The following is a 22,880-nucleotide window of genomic DNA, read 5'->3' as shown; positions in this document are numbered from 1 at the left end:
GTTGTCCTGTACATATAAAGGACAAAGGAGAAATTTTCTATAGAACCCCCAAAGCCATGAGGGCATTAGTCAGCCTAGCAGGGCTCTTAAGAGTCAGCAGCGTCAGAGTTCTAATTCTGTTTATAATTCACAGCTTCTAAGCAATCAGAAAACCTTTCCTCGGACTTGGGTCACCTGAAAGAATGTGTCAGCATTCTTTTCGGTTTCACGCGCAGAGTTATCGAAGATCCTCAGTTCCAGAGTGACCTCCTCTGTTGGCTGCAAAGGCTGGTAAGGGAGGAGTGTGTGGAGTAAGTGCTGTTTATTAAAATGAACTGAATCGGTCCCAGTGGCCATCCCTGGAAACCTCACCACTGCTCTTGCTGTTTGGTGTCCTGGGTGAAAAGAATTCGGTGGTTTCATTCCAGGTCTTAGCAGACAATGGCCACATCACTGAAACCGCTAGGATAATTGTTGATAGAATCAATGGAGAGGCCAAGTGTTGAGAGGATTGGAGCCTGTGAACCCCAAAGTGGTTGGTTTGGATAGGACAGAGCACATTAATAAGGCAGCATGGGGAAAACTCACAGTACTTCAGCTCATGTTGGAGATGGAGGTCTTCATCGCTGTCAATCTGGTAATCTTTCATCACTCAGTTTCACTACATCAGTTCTTTGTATTGTAGCTCTTAAATCAAGCAGCGGCCCCTGCTTGTAAAAGAGCACTGTTGTCCCCTTCAGCGTTTTGGTGATACAGCATTCTTTGTACAAACCCATTGGGTGTTGGAAAGTGGAAGGAGAATTATAGAAATGCCAGGTTTTAACAAGTCTGTGAAGGAGCCAACCTTGAAATTGCCCTTACATGTTGCTCTTTATTGTTTAGGTGTCAGTCTTGCAAAGAGTTGGCTGTCCAGGGGACCACCTCTTCCTTTTAAACCACATCCTCCGTTGCCCAGCTGGTGTTAGCAGATGGGCTGCTTCGTTCATTCAGGTGTGAATGTTTAATCCTGTGTGCTTTGCTTTTTTTGGCTGAGATTTTGGAGTGGGTAGGAGAAAAGAAGAGTATCCCTCCTGCTTGAAACCATAAGACTATTACTAGAGTAACTGGCAGATTCCAGAAATATGGAATCTGGGGCCTAGGAAGGAGAGGAGCCAAAGTCTTTCTGTGGGGTTTTCGTGGGCTGGATTTTCAGCCCTACAAATCTTGTAGTGAGATCTGCAGCTAAAGGCAGAAGCTGTGTCTCCTTTGAAGACTTGTTTCTCTTTTAGATCAGCAAGTGGGCTTTGTCAAGATTTTCCTTTAATGTTAGAAAGTTAAAGGAAAAGCCACATAATGGAAATTCAGAAATTTTATGTAGATGCTGAAACTAAGCAGCTGTGGATTCTGGTTTGCTTAGACTGAAATTTTGTTTTAATTTCAGATCAAAGTCTTGGATAACCCATCAGGAGTCTTTCAGTTTATGCAGTCTCTTGCCTTGCTTATGTCTCCTGTCAAGTAAGTGGGAAAGGAGAGAATTTGTACACGTGTTCTGAAAAAGCTTATCTGTGGATATTCAAACACATGGTGGCACTAGGTATATTCAGATGACGTTGAGGAATTGTCAAAATGGGCACAGTGAACTGGTAGTTAAGTCTAAAGCCTTGTCGTTATTCACTCATCCCCTATTTACAGCCTCAGCACTATTCTCAGATGCTAAATGTTTATCATGATGAATGTGCAGTAGCCCTATTGTTCTTCTCAACGTTGAAATAAAGTTCTTGGCTACTGTTTGGAGGAACAATTGTTATGGATGAAAAGGAAGTTCCTGAGTCAGTAGGTCTGGAACAATTGTTGCATGCAAAGATTATGCTGTTTAATATTTTCCCCTATACTTCTAACTTTAGTCAGAAAAAACAATTGCAATACTTGATGAAAACAGTGACGTCAAGGACCAGTGTTAACAAATGAAATAAAATTAAATGATCTGATCAAACCACAATCTTCTCCTGTTTGAGTGGCCTCCTCCCCACCCCGCTCTGTTAGATTAGTAAAGGTTAGTGTGAGGTAAAGTTTTATGTTTTTGTGTGCTCACTGCATTATGAGAGTTACAGCCACTCGTTTTCTGAGTGTCAAGATAGTAGCTATTGAGCTTAATTGATCTGAAGCAGGTCTACAGAAATATTTTAAATGGCTAAGGAGAGAGCTGGACTGAGTTATTTTTAGAGTTAATATTGGTCAAGCCTGGATTGTCTGAACTCCAGTTAACTGAAACTTCAACCATCTGTTGGAGCCTTGATTTCAGTGCGTAAGGATTTATATGCTAAGCTGAAATGGCTGAGGCAGTGGGGGAAAGAAATTGGCCTACACATTTTGACGTCTGTGCTCAGAGTTTGCAGGCTAGATTGAAAAGCGTGGAGCAGATCCTTCATCTCTTGTAAATCTGCAAAGCTTCACTGAACTTCTTGAAGCTATACTGAAGTACATCAGCTGAGGATCTGGTTCCCCGAGGGCAGACTTCAGTCTGAGCCAGGGTTTGGGTGTCCCCAGAAACCTTGCATAGTTGCACTGTAGCTATTTCAAGTCAATAACAGTAGCAGTGAATCTAGTGTCTTAAAATGAGTATGAATTTACAGCGATCAACTTTTCTTTTTTCTGATCGGTGTTGGATGCTGAGAGAAGATGTAGTTATCCTGACAGTATGTGTAGTGTTTCACCAGCATGTTGCTGGCAGGTTGAGAGAAATTAGAGCTTAAGATCGTGTCATTTTGGTTACTATGTTGCTTTTCCCCTTACTTCATTTTTGATGTGGAAGTATCAGCTGACATCACCTGTACAGTTAATGAATCGTGTACACCGTTTGTAAACTAGTATTTCAGGATATTAGGTGATCTAAAGTATGGGATTCTGTCTCTAGAGGCTTTCAAGTTAATAGCCACTAAAATAATCTTGAAATGGAAGTCTGAAGAAAAACATGATGACCAGTGTCATAAATATAAAGGGAAGGGTAAACCCCTTTAAAATCCCTCCTGGCCAGAAGAAAACTCCTCTCACCTGTAAAGGGTTAAGAAGCTAAAGGTAACCTCGCTGGCACCTGACCAAAATGACCAATGAGGAGACAAGATGCTTTCAAAAGCTGGGAGGAGGGAGACAAACAAAGGGTCTCTGTCTGTCTATATGCTGCTTTTGCCGGGGATAGACCAGGAATGGAGTCTTAGAACTTTTAGTAAGTAATCTAGCTAGGTATGTGTTAGATTATGATTTCTTTAAATGGCTGAGAAAAGAATTGTGCTGAATAGAATAACTATTTCTGTCTGTGTATCTTTTTTGTAACTTAAGGTTTTGCCTAGAGGGATTCTCTGTTTTGAATCTAATTACCCTGTAAGGTATCTACCATCCTGATTTTACAGAGGGGATTTCTTTACTTCTATTTACTCCTATTTCTATTAAAAGTCTTCTTGTAAGAAAACTGAATGCTTTTTCATTGTTCTCAGATCCAAGGGTTTGGGTCTGTGGTCACCTATGCAAATTGGTGAGGCTTTTTATCCAACATTTCCCAGAAAAGGGGGGGTGCAAGTGTTGGGAGGATTGTTCATTGTTCTTAAGATCCAAGGGTCTGGGTCTGTAGTCACCTAGGCAAATTGGTGAGGCTTTTTACCAAACCTTGTCCAGGAAGTGGGGTGCAAGGTTTTGGGAAGTATTTTGGGGGGAAGGACGCGTCCAAACAGCTCTTCCCCAGTAACTAGTATTTGTTTGGTGGTAGTAGCGGCCAATCCAAGGACAAAGGGGGGAATATTTTGTACCTTGGGGAAGTTTTGACCTAAGCTGGTAAAGATAAGCTTAGGAGGTTTTCATGCAGGTCCCCACATCTGTACGCTAGTGTTCAGAGTGGGGAAGGAACCTTGACAACCAGAATGAGGAGTTTAAGGTCCAGTGACTAGCTGTCAGAGCTAGATATGAGTGCTTCATGCCACGGGAGGAGTCCCAGCTTTCAGCTAGTATATAAAACATTTGGTTACAGTCCTTTTGATTTATGAACTAATGGCTTGTATTCACTTTTCAAGGCCCTTCATGGCCTATCACCACGCTTCTAGCCATCTTTCATTCACTATCAAGACATAGACTCCTGTCTTGGATTGGCCAATGATCGATCAATCCATCTAAGATACTTTTATGGCCCTCATGACCATAGTATGACAGTCCTTCATGAATTTATCCCCACAACATCCCTGTGAGGTTGGGTAGTGCTGTTATTCCCATTTTACATACTTGGAACTGAGGCACAAAGAGGCTAAGTGATGTGCCCAAGGTCACCCAGGAAGTTTGGTAGGGCAGGGAGTTGACCTAGTTCAGATTAGGATCCTAGGTTGGTGCCCAGATCCACTGGATGATCCTTCCCCTTATGATGCCAGCCTTCATTGCCCACTTGTTAAATTTTCAAACATGCACCTTTGTGCTGTCTGCCATGCTTCCCCTCACACTTGGGTGGAACTCCTTGAAAACGTTCACTGTCTTGTCATGCTCCAAATCCCTCTTTAAAACTCTCTGTTGCTGTGATGCTTAAAAGAACTTAACAACGATTAGGCAGTGGGTGCTAAACCGTTGCCCATCGTGCTCACCAACATTGTCTCATTATTTCTTTGTGCTTTCCTGTCTGCCTGTATCCACCTGTTGTCTTATCTTACACTTGGACTCTAAGATCTTTTGGGCAGGGATCATCTTTTTGTTCTGTATTTGTACAGTGTCTGGCACAGTGGGATCCTAGTTTGTGACTGGAGCTCCTAGGTGCTACCACAATACAATTAATCACTGTCACTGCTTTTGGACTGACCATAGCAAATACTGGCTGTGAGATCAGTGTAACTTTCAGCCCCTGGTTCACCTGCAGATGTTTGTCAATGGTTGGCATAAGCTGTCTCTTTTTTTCCATTTTGTTTATTATGGATTCACAAAGGTACCCAGCAATGCGTGTGCTGTAAATTGTAACAGCAGTGTCCCTTAGAATGGGCATCTTGCAAACAAGGGTTGATAGCAGTTTACATTTTTCAGGGTATGGTGCATAAATCAACTCATTAAATTGGTAATCAACTTGAGTATGAGTTTTTATTGACTGGTAACTTGTTCCACACTTGATGCATTGGGCAACCTTGTTAGTTTCTTGTTCCTGTGTGAGTTTTAAGGGGTTTTTAAAACAAAAAGAATAGTTGGACTGCAAATCTCGAATGTTTACTTTGTTTCTCTAATTTACTTAAGCCTGGCTTTCATATGAAATAAACTTGTATTCCCCAGAAATCGAGCAGACTTCATGTGCCACATGACACCAAGTGAAAGAAAATCCTCCACCTCCTCTGGGAAGGAATCTGGGAACTGGACGTTAGTGGATGAGGGAGGAGAAGAGGTACTTTAAAACTAAACAGCTCTGCTTAATGCTTGTGCTCAAGCCTGTTGTAGGGGTCGTACTGAAGGGTTGGAGGAGGGAAAAATTAAATATTCTCCTGTAATGGATTTCCATTTCAAACAATAAATTTTATATTCCCTTCATCATAGAACAGTGATACTCAGACCTCAGTTGTTCAGGAGCCAAATTAGCAATCAACATCATAGGTGCTGGAACTGGGGGTGCTACTGCACCCCCTGGCTTGAAGTTTTTTCAGTTATATATAGGGTTTATAGTTTGCTTCAATAGCTCTCAGCACCCCCATTATACAAATTGTTCCCGTACCGCTGATCAACATTACCCAAAAGAGCCACACAAGTATGCATTCATGGTGTCATTTACCATAGTACTCTTCATTTTTAAACAGTATCACGGGCAATATTTAGTTATAAAAAATTCTCGCAGCAAATAACTTAATGCAAGTTGATAACACATTGGTTAATAACATAATAAAAGTATCTTGAGTGGTTAATAATTTAGATTGGTTAATAATCACACTGTTTTAATACCATGTTCTGCAAAGAGCTGCAGGAGACGCATTAAAGAGCTACTTGCGGCTCTTGAGCCGCAGTCTGAGTATCACTGTCCTAGAGTATTACATTTCCAGTAATATAAATCTGAGATTAAATTACCTGAGGTATTCTGTTGGGAAGGAGGGAGATAGAATAGACTGTTCTAAAAATAGTTGTTTAAAATTACCCTTGTTATTTAATATTGTGGAAATAGATACCCATTTGAGAACTTTCCTCCTTTCAGTCATCATGGAAATATTACTGTACTGGGGGCTATGATGTTTTTCCCCTCTTACTTTAAAGATGGTATCTACCACTTCTTTATAGTTGATGGCTGCTGTCATATAGGAACACACAGAGAAGGGGAATGAAAAGTACGTTGTGAGTGTGATACTTCCTAGGCGTGCCCAGCGTTGTGAGGTACCGCACTGCACCTGCCCTTAGCATTGAGCAGTCTTGTCTGTGCCTTCTGTGGGTCAGTTCCCTGAAACCACCGGCCTCTGGCAGCACAAGCGCTGCTTTCCAGGCCTCTGCAGGACATAATAGGCACACACCAAACCCTCTCCGCTACACCGCCCTGCCTCCTCCGTCCTCAGAGTGTTCCCTGCAGGGCCCAGCATCTTATCCATTGGACACACGCAGAATTAGCAGGCCCTGCTGTTCACAAGGGAACCGTACACACTAACTTGTAAGAGTCAACCCAAAATCACTGCTTTGCTTAACACCACAGCACTTAGGTATATTTATAGTGAAAACAAGAATAACTTTGGTTATTTCCACCCTTGGGGAAGGTAATAAAATCCACTCTGATTTTTTTTTTTTTTTTGTAGGATGAAGATCCTGAAACTAGCTGGATTCTCCTTTTGGAAGATGACTTGATTGTCCTCCTGTCACAGTTTCCATTTCATGAATTGTTTCATCATTTTCTTGGGTTTAACTCTAAAGGTGAATTGGCTGCTAAATATGTAGACTTTTATAGGGGATAAGGAAAGATTTTTAATGTTAAACATGTCAGGGACTTCTATTTTTCCAGTGTATTCTGAAGGATTAGATTTTATTCTTTCTTTCACTCTGATCTGTTAAACAGTTCCTTTTTGGTAACTAGCAGTAGATCTGCTTTTCAGATCCCATCTCTTTTCCCTGGCCTCCACTCACCACTCACTCCTTGTGCTCCATCAGCTTCTCCAACTCTGTCCACCCACCTGAAGAGATTGCCTGCAGGGGATCTTGTAACTTACATAAATTATTTGTACTTGCACAATTAGATTTTAATCTACTGTGAATCTGTTTGTTATAAAATGGTATTCATGTTGTATGAAATAAGTCATATAGATAGCAGAATAGAAATGCATTCCTCATTGCTTCTAATGTGTTTTGAGTTCTAAATTTCTAGGTAACTTTCTGATTTTTGTGAAGCTTATGGTTCAGTGTTTTGATTTTGTAGGTGTTTATTTCCCTGAAAAAACAACCCCTCAGGAGATGATGAAGATTTTTTCCTTTGCGAACTCCTTAGTGGAGCTTTTAGCTGTGGGGCTGGAAACATTTAACAGAGCACGCTACAGGCAGTTTGTGAAACGAATTGGTCATCTTATCAGGTAAGAGGAACAGCTTTCTTTCCTTTGTCATGTGAATCTGCACAGACAGATCTTGGAGTTTAACAGGGGTTTAATAGGGGCAGCAATAGATCTAGCAATGTTAGAATGTGTGTAGGCATAAATGTATGTGAGGGTATGAATGTGAGAGTACTCTCTTTAGGACAAAGGTTATGGCTTCCTTCATACTTGTTTGGTGCTGAGCACGTTAATGGTGCTTTATTAATTATTAGATGTGTGGACTTTTTTGTGTATACTGCCAATCCCTAAGGAAGGGATGTATTTGACACACAAGCTTATGTGTCCTAACCAATTTGGTCTAGTAAAATGTCAACTTATTTATCTGTAAGACCTAGGAAAGATAACATAGGAATTATGACTCTGTAAAGTTCTCCACAGATGGAAAACTCTGAGGGTATAGGTGCCAGACTCTCTGAAACTTGAGGACAGAAGATTGAGTTTTTGGCTCTTGCTTGTGATCAGAGTTGCTGTTTCTGGACACTAATGATGTACTCTCTGATCTTTTTATCCTCCTTTCCCTTAACCCCCGTTGCATAGGATGACAGTTTGTTATGTGAGCGACCACTGGGCCCAGTATGTTAGCTGCAATAAAGAATATGGATCAATAGCGCACCCCTATTCTGTAGAGAAACTGCAAGTAGAATTTGATGAACTGTTTCTTCGGGCTGTTCTACATGTGCTGAAGGCAAAAAGGTAGGAAATCCCACTGAAGGATATAAAAACTCACACCCAAATGCTGTTAAAAACAATAAGAGGGTGAAAGTTGTGTCTACAGGTGGGACAAAATAAAACCCTGCATCCGAACAGCCCAGGCTGCAGAATCCAGAATCTGCATGGACAGCTTTGATCTGATTGTGACTTAATATTTTAATAGTGTTTCAGTATTTTCTGTGGATTCAGACTAGACTGTAACATACAAGATCCTTTAAACATGTAGATGGTTACCAAAAAGGGGAGAGGTTAGAATTCAAATTTCAGGCTTCTGTAACTTTTATGCTGTGGGGACTTGCCCAGCACAAAGTGGGATCAAGATCAAGGGAACAGAAAGCCCACTCTTGTACTCCTCTTCCCCAAATGAGGTGTGGGCTCCTCAGCAGAGGGTTTATACAGATCATAGAATATCAGGGTTGGAAGGAACCTCAGGAGGTCATCTAGTCCAACCCCCTGCTCAAAGCAGGACCAATCCCCCATAGTTGCCCCAGATCCCTAAATGACCCCCTCAGGGATTGAACTCTCAACCCTGGGTTTAGCAGGCCAATGTTCAAACCACTGAGCTATCCCTGGACCTGTAACTTCTTTTCAGGTACTGAGGCTTATTATTGTGCAAATTATTTCTACTTGGCTTAAAATCCAACAGGCTGGGCGTCTGGCTGTTCATGTCTGAGATGCCTTATGGAACGTTATCGAGTCGCATGCTTTGGAAGCTCTTCTTCATCATGCATTGGGCAGAAAATGAACACCTGGAAAATATCTGCTCCACCGTGCAGCCTGCCGACTGCAAGCACAAACTCGGAGGTAGAATTCCTTTGCTTGCGGAACCTGCAGGGCAGTGTTTTGAATTCTGTTCTGGATCCGTAGCTAAACATGGCCCTTCTTCCAGTGCCTAGGCTTGTGAATTCCAAAGAACAAGGATGTTGCCCCTTCTGATTGGTGACTGCAATCACTCAGTTTTGAACAAGGTGGCGCCCACCTCTCACGGGCAGCCCCTTTCTGGATGGGCGGCCCCTTTCTTTCAGTTCTTATAATGGGATGGCACCCTTCTGTGTTACTGCAAAGTTAACTGCATTCACACAGTTTTCTAAAAACAAGGTTGAAATCTTCAGTTCAAACACTCAGCGGTTGGTGTAGTGTTCTCTTTAATCCAGTACATGGCACAACAGCTTTTGTTGTACTACGTCTGGGAGAAGCAGAGCTTCCCCAAGGCTTTGTAACACAGAATTCTTGGACATCAGTTGGTCTTGGGGTTCAGTGTTCCAGTGCTCACTTTAGTTTTCAGTTCGTGCAGAATGACTTCACTAGCTTAACTGCTGTCTAAAATTATGGTATATGGGATGAGCAAAATCCCTGAACTTACTTAAAACCTACCTGATTGGCTGTCCCCAGTTCTGATCTTGCCTTGACTGATTATATAAACTGTTTAAAACTGATAAAAGGAAAAGGTCTTGTAACAGCATCGGGACTCACCTCTTGAGTGCCCCTGCCCGGGGTCAGTGTTCAACAAGATCAGCAGCACCCATCACAGTACCATCATCTAGGTTCTGGGTTCAGTTTCCTGGGCTCAATCCTGCCTGCACTGACCTGTCCATGGTCCTGCTGCTCTTCAAGCCAGCCAGGCACCCAGTTATTGGGAGCCTTCCCTGGGCTTAATCCTGCCTGCGGTGAGCTGTCTGCGGTCCTGCTGCTTTTCCAGGCAGCCAGGAACCCGGTTTTCCCTCTTCAGGCTCCAGCCGGTAACTGAGTGCTCTGCCTGTGCTGTTTCCTTTTATATGGCCCTTTTGGCCCCTGATTAGCTGCTCCAGCGTCCTCTCTGATTGGCTGTCTGGAGGACTTCTGTTCTGCTTTTTTCTGGGGTGAGGCCGGGTCACGAGGCCTCCAGCAGAGGGCCTCCAGACCTAGTTCACCCCATCACAGGTCTTTTCACACAATTTGTAGTTCATTTGTGGAAATCATTGCCACAAGATATCATTGAAGCCAACAGGTTAATAAATTTCTTTAAAAACCCAACCATTTTTATGACTAACGAACATCCAGAGTTAGAGTAATAACAATTAACACCCCCCTCCCCCACCCTAGGAATTTTGGAAAGAATATAAATCTTCATGCTTCAGGACATAAACCAACCTATAACTATTGGGGTTTGGAAGGAATCTTTCAGGTGGGCAGGGTATTCCATAACTGCCTGCTGCTGGGTTTCTTGCACTTTATCTAAAAGGGCTGGGACTGGCCACTTTTGGAGACCGGATACTGCACTATGTGGGCCACTGGGTTCAATCCATCCTAGCAATTAGTATGTCTCTGTTTCTGTTCCTGGTATTAAGACTACAGGTAAAATATATGTTTTGTTACAGGAGGCAATTAACCATTTCACCTATATTGACCTGTGTTCCCTCCATGTGATTTGCAGACCCAGAACACATTGAAAATTTTGAGAAGTATCTTACATCCATGAACTGCTCGGAAGAAATTTGTCTGCTCACCACGTTTGCTCAGATGGCACAAGCCAAGCGGGCTGATGTGGATGAGGACTTCATCAGAGTCGTCGTACTGGAGATATACGAGGTGGGCAATGCCACAGGGTCAATTCTGTGAGGTGCTGAGCACTACTGTGGGGCACTGAGCAGTCTTCCATTGTTAAGTTAAATGGAAAGTTCAAGGCATTCAGCATCCCTTAGGATTAGGGCTTTAATTTATAACCCTATCAAACTGTTCTCCTGGTTTGATCGTTTAATACTCTAGGACTGAAATAAAGTATCCTGGATGGCTCGTTTGTCATTGCTACATAGGAATATCACTTCTGGAGAACAGGCTGAAATGAACAAAGTCAGGATATGGGAAATCTTTTCCTTTCCTTGTCTTGTTCCCTTTCCCTGTTGGAGGTGGCCTGCAGTGCATCAGAACTGACTGACCTGGAGCTCTGACTCTCCAATTTTATTGCTCCCCATGTGTGCTCCATTTTAATTTTCTGCGACTGATGGAGTCCATGCAGTCTAGGCAGTCCGGTCCAATAAGTTTTCATGCTGTGTCAGGATAAACAGTTAAGAACTTGGACTAGAGTTTGCAGTTTGTAAACACCACTGTCCAGGATCAGCAGAAGAAAATACATATTATTTTATTGTATTCTCCACTACACTGCCAATGAACCCAATCATAGTGTGTGGTGGTTTTTTGGTCCTGTCCCCTCACCCCTTTTTTGTTCTCACCTTCTCAGGTATCTTATGTCAGCATTTCCACAAGAGAGACATTTTCAAAGGTTGGCAGAGAACTCTTGGGAGCAATCACGGGTGTCCATACAGGGGTCATTTCTGTACTCCTGGATCGAGTTAGACACACCATTGAAAAAGTCGGCATGGTAAGAGCTGATCTGTGTCCTTTAAAACAGCCACTGTTAAGAGCTTAAAGTGGATGTTATGACCTAGTGTATTAAGGATGAATAACTTGAAATTTTGGCACACAGTGCTTTGTTAGGGGGTGCAAATAGACGTTGGTTGTGCTGTGGCTGTGAGCAAATATGCTCAGTGTGTTTAGATGGGAGTAAATAGAATGGGGGAAGGAGGATGTTGGGATCGGTGTTGGGTAACAGTCAGTCCTTTTCCAGGGTGTTGTACAGTTCTGAGCACATTGTCAGCACTAAAGAAACCAGTCTCTTTAACCATTGATTTGTAATATGTGTACTCCCCCCCTACAGGTTTCCTTATACTTGTTTAAAGAGCTGCCATTGTATCTTTGGAAGCCCTCTTCCTCGGAGATAACGCTGATCCGTGGCTGGCTATTGAATTACAATCTGAACATGGTGGAGAATAAACTAGCCTGCATTATCCTGGAAGGGCTAAACTGGGGATTTGGTGAGCATGTATGTATTAAAAATTGAAAGCTTGACACTCAGTCAGACCTGAGAAAAACTGTTAAGCTAGCATTGTAACTAATCACAAATGTTGGAGATCAGTTAACAGCACTAACACATTCTATTGGGATGTGATGGGTTGCTTTGTATGCATTTGAAGGTGCAAGAATGCTGGTATCCCAATGGTTTTGGAAGATGCTACTGGAGGAACCAATTCTGTTCCCCTGCCATACTGTCACGGTTGTGACTGGTAGAGGCATTTGAGCTAGAGCTCCCTCATTATAAACCAGAGGAGGCAACTGGCAGTGTCTTTTCTGAGGACCTGTTGACTCTGAAATGTGCTTCTCTCCTGGGCCAGCCAGTACCCACATTTTCAGGTGCATGGCATAGATCACCTTTTCCTTTCCTGCATTTAAGGAGGCCGGTGGATTTATAGGAGAGGGGTGTGTGTGTGTCTGGAAATTGAGCTAATTTAAGTGTGAAGTCTTTCATATGTTATGATATGGTTGGCTGGAGTCCTTTGGTGGTTGTGGAAAAGTCCTTCAAATTGGAAACTAATCTTTGGAGTTGTGGTTTGAAATATCGTACAGAAACTTTAGCTTTTGAAATGTTTTTATATGTTTTTTTTTTGGATGGGGTCAGAAAAGTCAAAAACAAATCAATAAACTCTTGGGGTCTCTAGGAGGGTCATTCTCAATAGACAGGTCCTCAGCTGTAGAGCTCTGTGTCTAGAAGTCTCTGAGCCTGAGTTCATTATCCTTCAGTGTACGGTGCAAGATTCCTCTTGCTGACCAAGCATTTGGCTAATCTAATGCACCAGTTATGTTCTTCCCTTTTCTATTTATATTGACATCTGTTCCTTGGTGATGTAACCAGAAGCCTGGTGAGGGTACATTACACTGAGAATGATGATACAATTTTAAAGGTCTTCTTTAATAAAGAAAACAAACTTTAACAGGATACTACTCTTCACCTCGATCCAGCTGTCCATGCTGAAGTTGCATTAATGGTCCTAGAAGCATACCAGAAATACCTCCCTCAAAAACCGTATGGCGGGCTGCTTTCTGAAAGCATGAAACAGGTACTTCTCCCTCTCTCTCTGAATTTTTGGTGGTGGTAGAAGAAGGAAGTGTAGGATGGGAACCTCAAGCTTAATTCTAAAAAGCCCAAACACTCATGCCGTTGTACTGGGCATTTCATGACTGAAAGGATAGTTATGATGCTCGAGCTAAGGTATTTGTTTCTGTGTGTGTGTGTGTTAAAAGAACAATATAAAGATAGCAAAGTCAAGCTCTCAACCTTAATTCTTGCATTTCCTAACTTTTATCTGTGAAATTTTGATTCATTCCCCCTTATGCGTATGCATGATGATACAGTCTTTAATTATGTGATCCCATGTAATTTGCACAGGACCACTTCTGATTCAGTGCACAGAGTGGATGATGCTCAATTAATGAGCAAGCTATTGAGTATTATGTTTTCTTCTCCTGGTTCAGTGGTTGGCCCTGATACCTATTCAGACCCTGCTATGAATACAAAATTATTAATTTCCTCATGGGGTTTTCCTTGGTGCTCATCTCTGTAGCATCTGCATACTTCACAAACATTAAATTAATTTTCTAGCACCCCAGTTGGGAGGGTAGTATTATCCACATTTTACAGATGGGGAACTGAGGTACAGAGAGATTAAAGTCAAAAGTATCTATCCCCCTAGCTCTGTCCTGTCCCATCTGGCTCTCTGTCTCCTTGCCCAGCCAATCCATCTCCCACGATCCTATCTCTTAGTCCTACTCCTTTCCCTCACCCCCGCCAGCCACCAGTCCCAGTCATGCTTGTGTCCTTCCTATCCAGGTGCCTTGCCCCAATGTACTTCCCATCCCCTTTGCATTCGAATCAAGCAGCTTCCTCTTCCACACTGTCTGGGACCAGCAGAGAAGGGCACAAAAAAGACAGGCTCTCAGTTCCAGTGTCAAGTCTGGCCTGGTCCACATCAGCCCACTGCTGCAATTGCAGGGAAAGTCCTGCTGAGTCCTCCATAGCCGTGAGTTGGAGCATGCTCACTGTGGATGGAATCTCCAGAGTTTTTAGCTGCTGTGCTTTAGCTAGTCTCTACTGAGCATATGCAAACTGATTTCCCCCCCACCCCCACCCCAAAAGCTTATAGTTTGACCAAAGTTGGGTGGATTTTCATAGGGCAGCAAAAGGCACATACCTGATAGAGCACCCCTGTGCCAAATTTCAAGTCTCTCCTCTAAAGCATGGGCATACAGAGCTTCTCAAAGAAAAGTTTGCCAGCATTTTTTTTGACATGGGCAAAATGACTTATTTTTCCCTAGCTTTGTTCTTGGAACAGCTGAATTGTTTTGGCTGAAATTTCCCCAAAACGTTCAGCCTGAGACAGATGCCTGTTATGGGAAATTTCAACGCAAGCACTTAAAGTTTGGCATTTATAAGCAACTAAAACAGGATCTTTATAATGGATAGTTTGGGACGAGCTTAATAATAGGTGGGGTTACCAGCCTTGCCTATAATAGGGCCTTCATTACGTTGTATCTGAATGCCTCACAATCATCAATGTATTTATCCTCACAACATCCCTGTCGGGTGGGACAGTGCTATTAATCCCATTTTACAGATGGGGAACTGAGGCCCAGTGTCACACAGGGATCTGTGGCGAACAGGGAATTGAATCATAGCCTCTAGTCCTAGTCTAATGCCCTAACCCCTGGATCATCCTTCCTCTCTGGTCGTGTTACTTCTTTGTTATAGGTCTCCTACTTGGCTAGTGTTGTTCGTTATGGAGAGACACCCGAGACCTCCTTTAATCAGTGGGCGTGGGGCTTGATTTTGAGGTTAAAGCTGCACAGAAATGACCATGGTATGCAGCAGTGTTGGCCTGCAGTTCCTGCTTTCAGCACTATGCTCGACATGACAGAATCAGTCATGCTTCATCCACTGCTGAAGGCCGTCAAATCAGGCATCCCTATTGGCTGTTACCTCGCATTGGCAATGACTACACTGGGTCATAGGTAAGTGTGCCTTTTACTGGTGCTTGTGATGAGTGGGTAACTTCAGTGGGCTGATCCATCCTAATGGTAATGGATTGGGAGGGCTAATAAATTCTTCTTGTTCATCTTCAAATGGTCTCAGTGTTTTGCTGAGGGGAACAGAAAACCCTTTTCTCTGGCCGCCTCAAGAGAATGCTTTCCAGTAACATGCTGATGTATTTATTTCCTCAGTTATACCTTAGGCTCTCTTCACATTATGGTTGAAACAGGACGAAGTGATGACAGTGTTAAAACAAAAATCGCTGGCGTAATGTCTCTACCAGTTGCAGACAAGGATTCTTTCTTAACCCTGCTAACCAAAAAGTGCTGTCTTGTATTCCCTCCCATATTAGTCTGCAGCAATGTTCTAACAGTGTTGCAATAGGATGTTCAGAAAATTGAAGAACATCCCTGTCTGTGTTGTATACTAGAAATTGGTAAGACCCTTGTTACTTCAATCAATATGTTAATGAGCATCCTAACCTAGTATTAAACCTGTTTCAAAACAGTCCTTCCTAGCATAGTCTCAGCCACTTTGTGGTTAGGCTCTCTATGGGGTTCTCCTTTGATTAGTTCAAAACTGTACAGTGATGCTACTCTTGTCCTGCCTCAATATTTTCACTCTTTTTCCAAGTTTCAGCCATTTTGCTTTCTTCATACAATGTTGATTTAATTTGTGAGGAGAAATTGCCTTAGTGTTCTTCTGAAAACATCCAGTCAATGTGCAGCGGCAGTCAAAAAGGCTAACAAAATGTTGGGAATCGTTAGGAAAGGGATAGATAATAAGACAGAAAATATCATATTGCCCCTCTGTAAATCCGTGATATGCCCACATCTTGAATACTGCGTGCAGATCTGCTCGCCCCGTCTCAAAAATATATATTGGAATTGGAAAAAGTTCAGAAAAGGGCAACACACATTATTAGGGGTATGGAACAGCTTCCATATGAGGGGAGATTAGTAAGACTGGGACTTTTCAGCTTGGAAAAGAGATGACTAAGGGGGGATATGATAGAGATTTATGAAATTATGACTGATGTGGAGAGAGTAAATAAAGAAGTGTTATTTACGCCTCATAACATAAGAACTAGGGGTCACCAAATGAAATTAATAGGCAGCAGGTTTAAAACAAACAAAAGTATTTTTTCATACAATGCACAGTCAACCTGTGGAACTCCTTGCCAAAGGGTGTTGTGAAGGCCAAGACTATAACAGGGTTCAAAAAAGAACTAGATAAATTCATGGAGGTTAGGTCCATCAATGGCTATTAGCCAGGATGGGCAGGGATGGTGTCCCTAGTCTCAGTTTGCCAAAAGCTGGGAATGGGCAACAGGGGATGGATCACTTGATGATTACCTGTTCTGTTCATTCCCTCTGAAGCAGCTGGCATTGGCCACTGTCGGAAGACAGAATACTGGACTAGATGGACCTTTGGTCTGACCCAGTATGACTGTTCTTATGTTCTTCCTCTCTTGCATGTATGGTCAGAGCAGTTTGATTCCATGTTTTTAAAGAGCAGTTCTAGCTTGAGAAAGTGGGTGGTGTGATCTGAGCATAGGATGAGAAGTGAGGAACTTCTGATCAGTGCTATTATATTGACTCCTACTGTGGCTTTGAGAAAATCTTTTGCTCTGGCTCCCCATGTGAAAAATGGGGGCTAATACTGATCTTATATCACAGGAATGTTGAAGGCCGATTAATGTTTAAGCAAACTGAAAAAGTAAAGAGCTATGAAAGTGGAGGTGTTTAATATTAATGTTATGTCTTCCTGGCATGGAAGATCTGGGCATAGAAATGTTATCCTCACTATGTTTGACATTGCCCCAGGGCTGTGTCTTCATACTGCTAACACTGGATACCAGGAACTGCACTGAATAAGATGCAGGCTCCCTTTTCCCTGCAGTGTCTGAGGCTGCTGCAAGATAAGAGCAGGAATCCCATATAGCTCCTCACCTAGCATCTCCTGTAGTGAAATGCATTGCCAGCTATTGAATGGGTCCCCATCTCCATAGGCAGCAAATACCTATCATGATTAGAAGCCTTAATTCTCTAGGGCTGACAAACCAGGAAGTTTCACCACCCTTAAATTCCTTCTCCTTTTGGGGGAATGAGGTGGAAAAACTTTAATCTGCTTGGATAAAGTCACAAAGACTGACGCTATTTAGTATTTGTTGGTCACTTTTTTTTGTTTCTCTCCTTGCAGCATTGAAAAGTTCTGTGCTGAAGGGATCCCTCTGCTGGGCATACTGGTGCAGTCTAGGTACCTGAGAACAGTAGTCCATGTACTGGATAAAGTTTTACCCTTGTTCTATCCCTGCCAGTATTACCTTCTGAAGAACGAACAGTAAGCATGATTTTTATTTAACTGTAGTACCAAGGGAGAGCGTTATTAGTGTGGTAACAGTTGACTAGAAATGTAACCGGCATATTTGCCAAGTTGTTTTTTTACGATTGTGATCAGTGGCACAGCTGTGATGGAAACACCCACCACATGGGCTATCACTATGTGTGCAGGCACGGTGCTGAGACCAGTGCTGTAGCTTGTAGCACAGTTCTCCAGTCTCTGGACAGCCTGACATGTTCTGTCAGTGGATGGGCTAGGTAGAGGAGCAGGCAACACTCTGAGTGTCAAGCTGTTAATTCCGTTACTGCTAAGTATGTTAAAGTTCCAGTCAGAGTCTCCATAGGGCGTGGCTCAAAGGCCTGTTAACACAACGCCCTGTCATGACTAATTGCTATGTTACTAGGCCAGGCTGCATAATTTTCTATCCAGAATCAACCTCCTCCCAAGTCCTCATTGCTGTCATGCTGAAACATGGTCTGTTCTGGGACTGACTGGTCGGTACTTAGAGCCCCCTGGGGCAGGCAAGGGTAGTTTTCAGTCTCTTTCAAAGCAGCAGGTACTTCTGAGAGTGCTTTCCTCTTCAGGGTAACTTCTTCAGAGAAATATAAACAGCTCCTTCCATCAGTGTGCCATGTGCCTTTCTCCTGAATGCTGATCTATGTCAGTTCTTGTCAGACATCTCTCCAGATGTTCTTCAAGACTAATGTGCACTGATACCACCCGAGCTGTCTGAGGAGCAAGATCAGGTTTTCTTAACAGGCTGTTCCTCCTCTGCCCCACTGCCTTTCCTGGTTGTGATGCCATACTATGCTTTCTTGATTTGAGTTTTTCTCCTGTTCTTCCCGTTTCCTCTTGCAGAAGTCTGCAAGTATCAGGCACTCCTGTGCTTATATAGCATTGCAGGGTGTATTACAAACTCTGCATATAGAACTGCTGATGTAGAGGGTGGCAGTCCATTGGCACACTGTGCAACACCAGGTAATGGGGAATTTTGGCTAATGACAATTGGGCAAATCTATCACAAGTAGTACCGTGATCCCTGAAGAGCAGGCTGGACCTCAGTTTTTTTAAGATCTCATCTGAGACCTGTATACACAAACTGATGGAACTCACCCTCCTAAATATCACTGGCCTAGCTTTGTCACACACACATCTTCATGCCTTGTTCCATGTTGGTCCCTGTTCCTGGAATTCTTTCCGTCTCTTCCCACACCAGTCAACTTCCCTTTCATAATTCAGTTCTCTCTTGAAAAAACACTATTTCTACCAAATGTTTCAGTGTTGATCTAGAGTCAGCAATCCAAACATCTTTGAAAAAGAAATTGCATTGATCTGAGATTATACAATTTGAGGGGCTGTGGCATCTGAACTGTCTGAATTAGACTGAGGTAGCTCATATGTGAGCTCTGTGCATTTCTGATGCAGTAAGGGTGATAAATTGGGTCCCATGCAGTTTACAACATGTTGGTGTGTCAGATGAGGCTGTAAAAGCCTGTGTCCTATCTTCTCTTTACTAATATTTATGAAAAAGCATGATGAGATCTTTAGAGTAGGATGTCTTTGGTCGGAATTTTCCTTCCTTACAAGTTCTGTATAGTGGCTCGTGCCTTTTGCTCCTGGTGCTGCTGTATTTCAGCAGTGGGGCGTTTAGGAAGGGTTGAGATGAAAATTATGGTATAAACTTAAGATGGTAGTTCAGATGTTCATGTGCTGATTTTTAAAAATGTGGACTTCTTTATAATGGTTTGGGTTTAAGTCTAATCATTGTCACCTTCGGTATTATGACACTTAAATTCCTCAGAACAAACCAACCCAGCCCTTTATGTATGATGTAGGAGAAATCTTAGAATCGAATGAATTTCATTTGTGATTATTATGGTCTCTAGGTTTTTATCTTACATCCAGCTGTTCCTTCACCTGGATAGTGGAGTTCCACAAGGCATGACTCAGCAGGTTACACACAAAGTGGCGCAACACTTGACAGGAGCAAGCGATGGAGAAAATGTTAAGTTTCTCAACAGCATGATCCAGGTCAGAAAATGAAGCATGAATAAACTGTACATCTAATGGCTGGAGGGTGATGGATTCGGATTTCACTCTGCAGAGCTCTCGTGCTGACGATTTTTTGTTTTGTTTTTTTTAGTGTTGCAGCTCTTGATTGTTAAAAAGAGAGAATTCTCACCAGTGTTGCTTAGAATGTGGTATGAAGCGTAATTTGCACACATTAGGGTTGGGTACAGCAGGGATTAAGAGGCCTATCTGGCTGCTGTTAGGGTTTGTAAGTTTTCCTTTCTGGTTGCGGGTTTGTGCTTTGGAAGATGGTACTGGTATAGAAAGAATTGTCACTGGTCTGCCAAAGTACCTGTAGCCCTATCTGCTCATGAAGTCTAGACCCCAATGGAGTTAAATGGAAAAAATACTAGGGTTAGAAAAGATGATAAACTGATACCCACGCTGAGATTGCAAGTTCTGCCTTGCAGGGAGAGCAGAGTGAAAGCTACAGGGTAGGCATTGCCAGGCTGGGAGCCTGCAGGGTCTCAAATGTATGGCCTCAGTGGCTGTTTCTTCTGCTGCAGAGTTAGAAGCCTTAGAAATGGTCTCCTCTCCAGCAGTGTTCGTAAGCTCCAGGGACCCCCGCTTCAACATCTCTTTATCCTGAGAATTTCTGTGGTCAGGGATAAAGAACAAAAATAGCAAACCGTTTACAGTGACGTCATCCGTGTCCTTCTGAAAAGAGACGGATATCATTAGAGCCCTTGATGCTGTCACAAAAACCAACCAATGGAAATTGGACAATTGTTCAGTACCGTTTTGTGCTTTAGTAATTCAGGCTGGGTGCTGTTTGTTAATTCCACCCTTTAACTTGGCAGACCCACATTTTTATGAGCCGTCAGCCTGATGGAGTGTGGCCAGCTGCGGTGCTGGAGTTCTGGGTGCAAGTTCTCACTGCTCAACAGCTGTGGCACAGAGAGAGAGCAACGGTCTACCTGCTGGATCATCTGTGCAAAGCAGCTTTTCAGTATAGTCAAGAGGACTGTGTGCAAAAACTGCTCTACCAACAGCATAAGGTAAAACAGATGAATTAGTGTAGCTGTAGAAAAGTTCTAAAGGTTTAGGTCTGGGATTATCAGTTCCAAATAAATCTCTGTTCTATATGAAGCATGAGCCCATTTATCTGAAAAGTAACAGGGATGTCGGTAACAATTGAAAAGGAGGACTTCTGGCACCTTAGAGACTAACAAATTTATTTGAGCAGAAGCTTCCGTGAGCTACAGCTCACTTCATCAGATGCATTCAGTGGAAAATACAGTGGGGAGATTTATATACATAGAGAACATGAAACAATGGGTGTTACCATACACACTGTAATGAGAGTGATCACTTAAGGTGAGCTATTACCAGCAGGAGAGCGGGGGAAAACACCTTTTGTAGTGATAATCAAGGTGGGCCATTTCCAGCAGTTGACAAGAATGTCTGAGGAATGGTGGGGGATGGAATACACATGGAGAAATAGTTTTACTTTGTGTAATGACCCCTCCACTCCCAGTCTTTATTCAAGCCTAAGTTAATTGTATCCAGTTTGCAAATTAATTCCAATTCAGCAGTCTCTTGTTGGAGTCTGTTTTTGAAGTTTTTTTGTTGAAGAATTGCCGCTCTTAGGTCTGTAATTGAGTGACCAAAGAGGTTGAAATGTTCTCCGACTGGTTTTTGAATGTTATAATTCTTGACGTCTGATTTGTGTCCATTGATTCTTTTATGTAGAGACTGTCCAGTTTGGCCAATGTACATGGCAGAGGGGCATTGCTGGCACAGGATGGCATATATCACATTGGTAGATGTGCAGGTGAATGAGCCTCTGATAGTGTGGCTGATGTGATTAGGCCCTATGATGGTGTCTCCTGAATAGATATGTGGACACAGTTGGCAATGGGCTTTGTTGCAAGGATAGGTTCCTGGGTTAGTGGTTCTGTTGTGTGGTGTGTGGTTGCTGGTGAGTATTTGCTTCAGGTTGGGGGGCTGTCTGTAAGCAAGGACTGGCCTGTCTCCCAAGATCTGTGAGAGTGATGGGTTGTCCTTCAGGATAGGTTGTAGATCCTTGATGATATGTTGGAGAGGTTTTAGTTGGGGGCTGAAGGTGATGGCTAGTGGCGTTCTGTTATTTTCTTTGTTGGGCCTGTCCTGTAGTAGGTGACTTCTGAGTACTCTTCTGGCTCTGTCAATCTGTTTCTTCAGTTCAGCAGGTGGGTATTGTAGTTGTAAGAATGCTTGTAGAGATCTTGTAGGTGTTTGTCTCTGTCTGAGGGGTTGGAGCAAATGTGGTTGTATCGTAGAGCTTGGCTGTAGACGATGGATCGTGTGGTGTGGTCTGGATGAAAGCTGGAGGCATGTAGATAGGAATAGCGGTCAGTAGGTTTCCGGTATAGGGTGGTGTTTATGTGACCATCACTTACTAGCACCGTAGTGTCCAGGAAGTGGATCTCTTGTGTGGACTGGTCCAGGCTGAGGTTTGATGGTGTGATGGAAATTGTTGAAATCATGGTGGAATTCCTCAAAGGCTTCATTTCCATGGGTCCAGATGATGAAGATGTCATCAATGTAGCGCAAGTAGAGTAGGGGCATTAGGGGGTGAGAGCTGAGGAAGCATAGTTCTAAATCAGCCATAAAAATGTTGGCATACTGTGGGGCCATACGGGTACCCATAGCAGTGCTGCTGATTTGAAGGTATACATTGTCCCCAAATGTGAAATAATTACGGGTGAGGACAAAGTCACAAAGTTCAACCACCAGGTTTGCCGTGACATTATCGGGGATACTGTTAATATCGGGGATACCTTAAGTGATCACTCTCGTTACAGTGTGTATGGTAAAACCCGTTGTTTCATGTTCTCTATTTATATAAATCTCCCCACTGTATTTTCCACTGAATGCATCCAATGAAGTGAGCTGTAGCTCATGAAAGCTTATGCTCAAATAAATTGGTTAGTCTCTAAGGTGCCACAAGTACTCTTTTTCTTTTTGTGAATACAGACTAACATGGCTGCTACTCTGAAACCGGTAGCAATTGAGTAAATTGGTTTGACTAATTGGGTGGTACTGTGGTACTGAGTGAATTGGGGTGGGGGCATCGCTGGCATTAAGACAAATAAGGAATTTTGAAGTATGGAGTTTTGGGTAAAGGGAGTTTAACTGTATCTTTAAATTATGGTTCCTGATTTACTAATATTGTGTTTATAGTGTTCTCAGTGCTTTACATGGTACAAAACTATACAGGCCCAGCCCTAAAAGACGCAAGACAGAACGCATTGGTCTTGCTTTTGGATTTTCCAAGCTAGGATGGTTTAATTATATTAATTGTTATTTGGCCCCCTGTGGACCTCCTGGAAGAAATGAGGTTTTTAGCTGGCTTTTCA

General features: G+C 42.8%; 1 protein-coding gene across 6 annotated transcripts in view; it reads left to right on the top strand.

The window, feature by feature from the left end:
• EPG5 (ectopic P-granules 5 autophagy tethering factor) overlaps positions 1-22,880 on the top strand; it is an 84,728-nt gene that overhangs the window by 15,809 nt on the left and 46,039 nt on the right. For 5 of the 6 annotated variants that reach the window (XM_073343446.2, XM_073343447.2, XM_073343445.2 and 2 more), the window contains exons 4-19: positions 134-270; positions 862-969; positions 1,400-1,473; positions 5,245-5,353; positions 6,735-6,849; positions 7,349-7,499; positions 8,055-8,210; positions 8,875-9,032; positions 10,642-10,796; positions 11,446-11,586; positions 11,923-12,087; positions 13,037-13,159; positions 14,848-15,107; positions 17,329-17,469; positions 19,356-19,500; positions 20,340-20,537. In XM_073343446.2, coding sequence (XP_073199547.2) covers positions 134-270; positions 862-969; positions 1,400-1,473; positions 5,245-5,353; positions 6,735-6,849; positions 7,349-7,499; positions 8,055-8,210; positions 8,875-9,032; positions 10,642-10,796; positions 11,446-11,586; positions 11,923-12,087; positions 13,037-13,159; positions 14,848-15,107; positions 17,329-17,469; positions 19,356-19,500; positions 20,340-20,537 — 2,336 coding nt within the window. Of the gene's footprint in view, positions 1-133; positions 271-861; positions 972-1,399; positions 1,474-5,244; positions 5,354-6,734; positions 6,850-7,348; positions 7,500-8,054; positions 8,211-8,874; positions 9,033-10,641; positions 10,797-11,445; positions 11,587-11,922; positions 12,088-13,036; positions 13,160-14,847; positions 15,108-17,328; positions 17,470-19,355; positions 19,501-20,339; positions 20,538-22,880 lie in introns of those variants that run through there. The other variant, XM_073343450.2, reaches the window with a different exon arrangement.

This window comes from Lepidochelys kempii, chromosome 5 (genome assembly GCF_965140285.1).
Source record: "Lepidochelys kempii isolate rLepKem1 chromosome 5, rLepKem1.hap1, whole genome shotgun sequence".
Lineage (NCBI taxonomy): Eukaryota > Metazoa > Chordata > Testudines > Cheloniidae > Lepidochelys > Lepidochelys kempii.
Note: the sequence above shows the minus strand (reverse complement) of the source record. Positions and strands in the feature narration are given on the sequence as shown.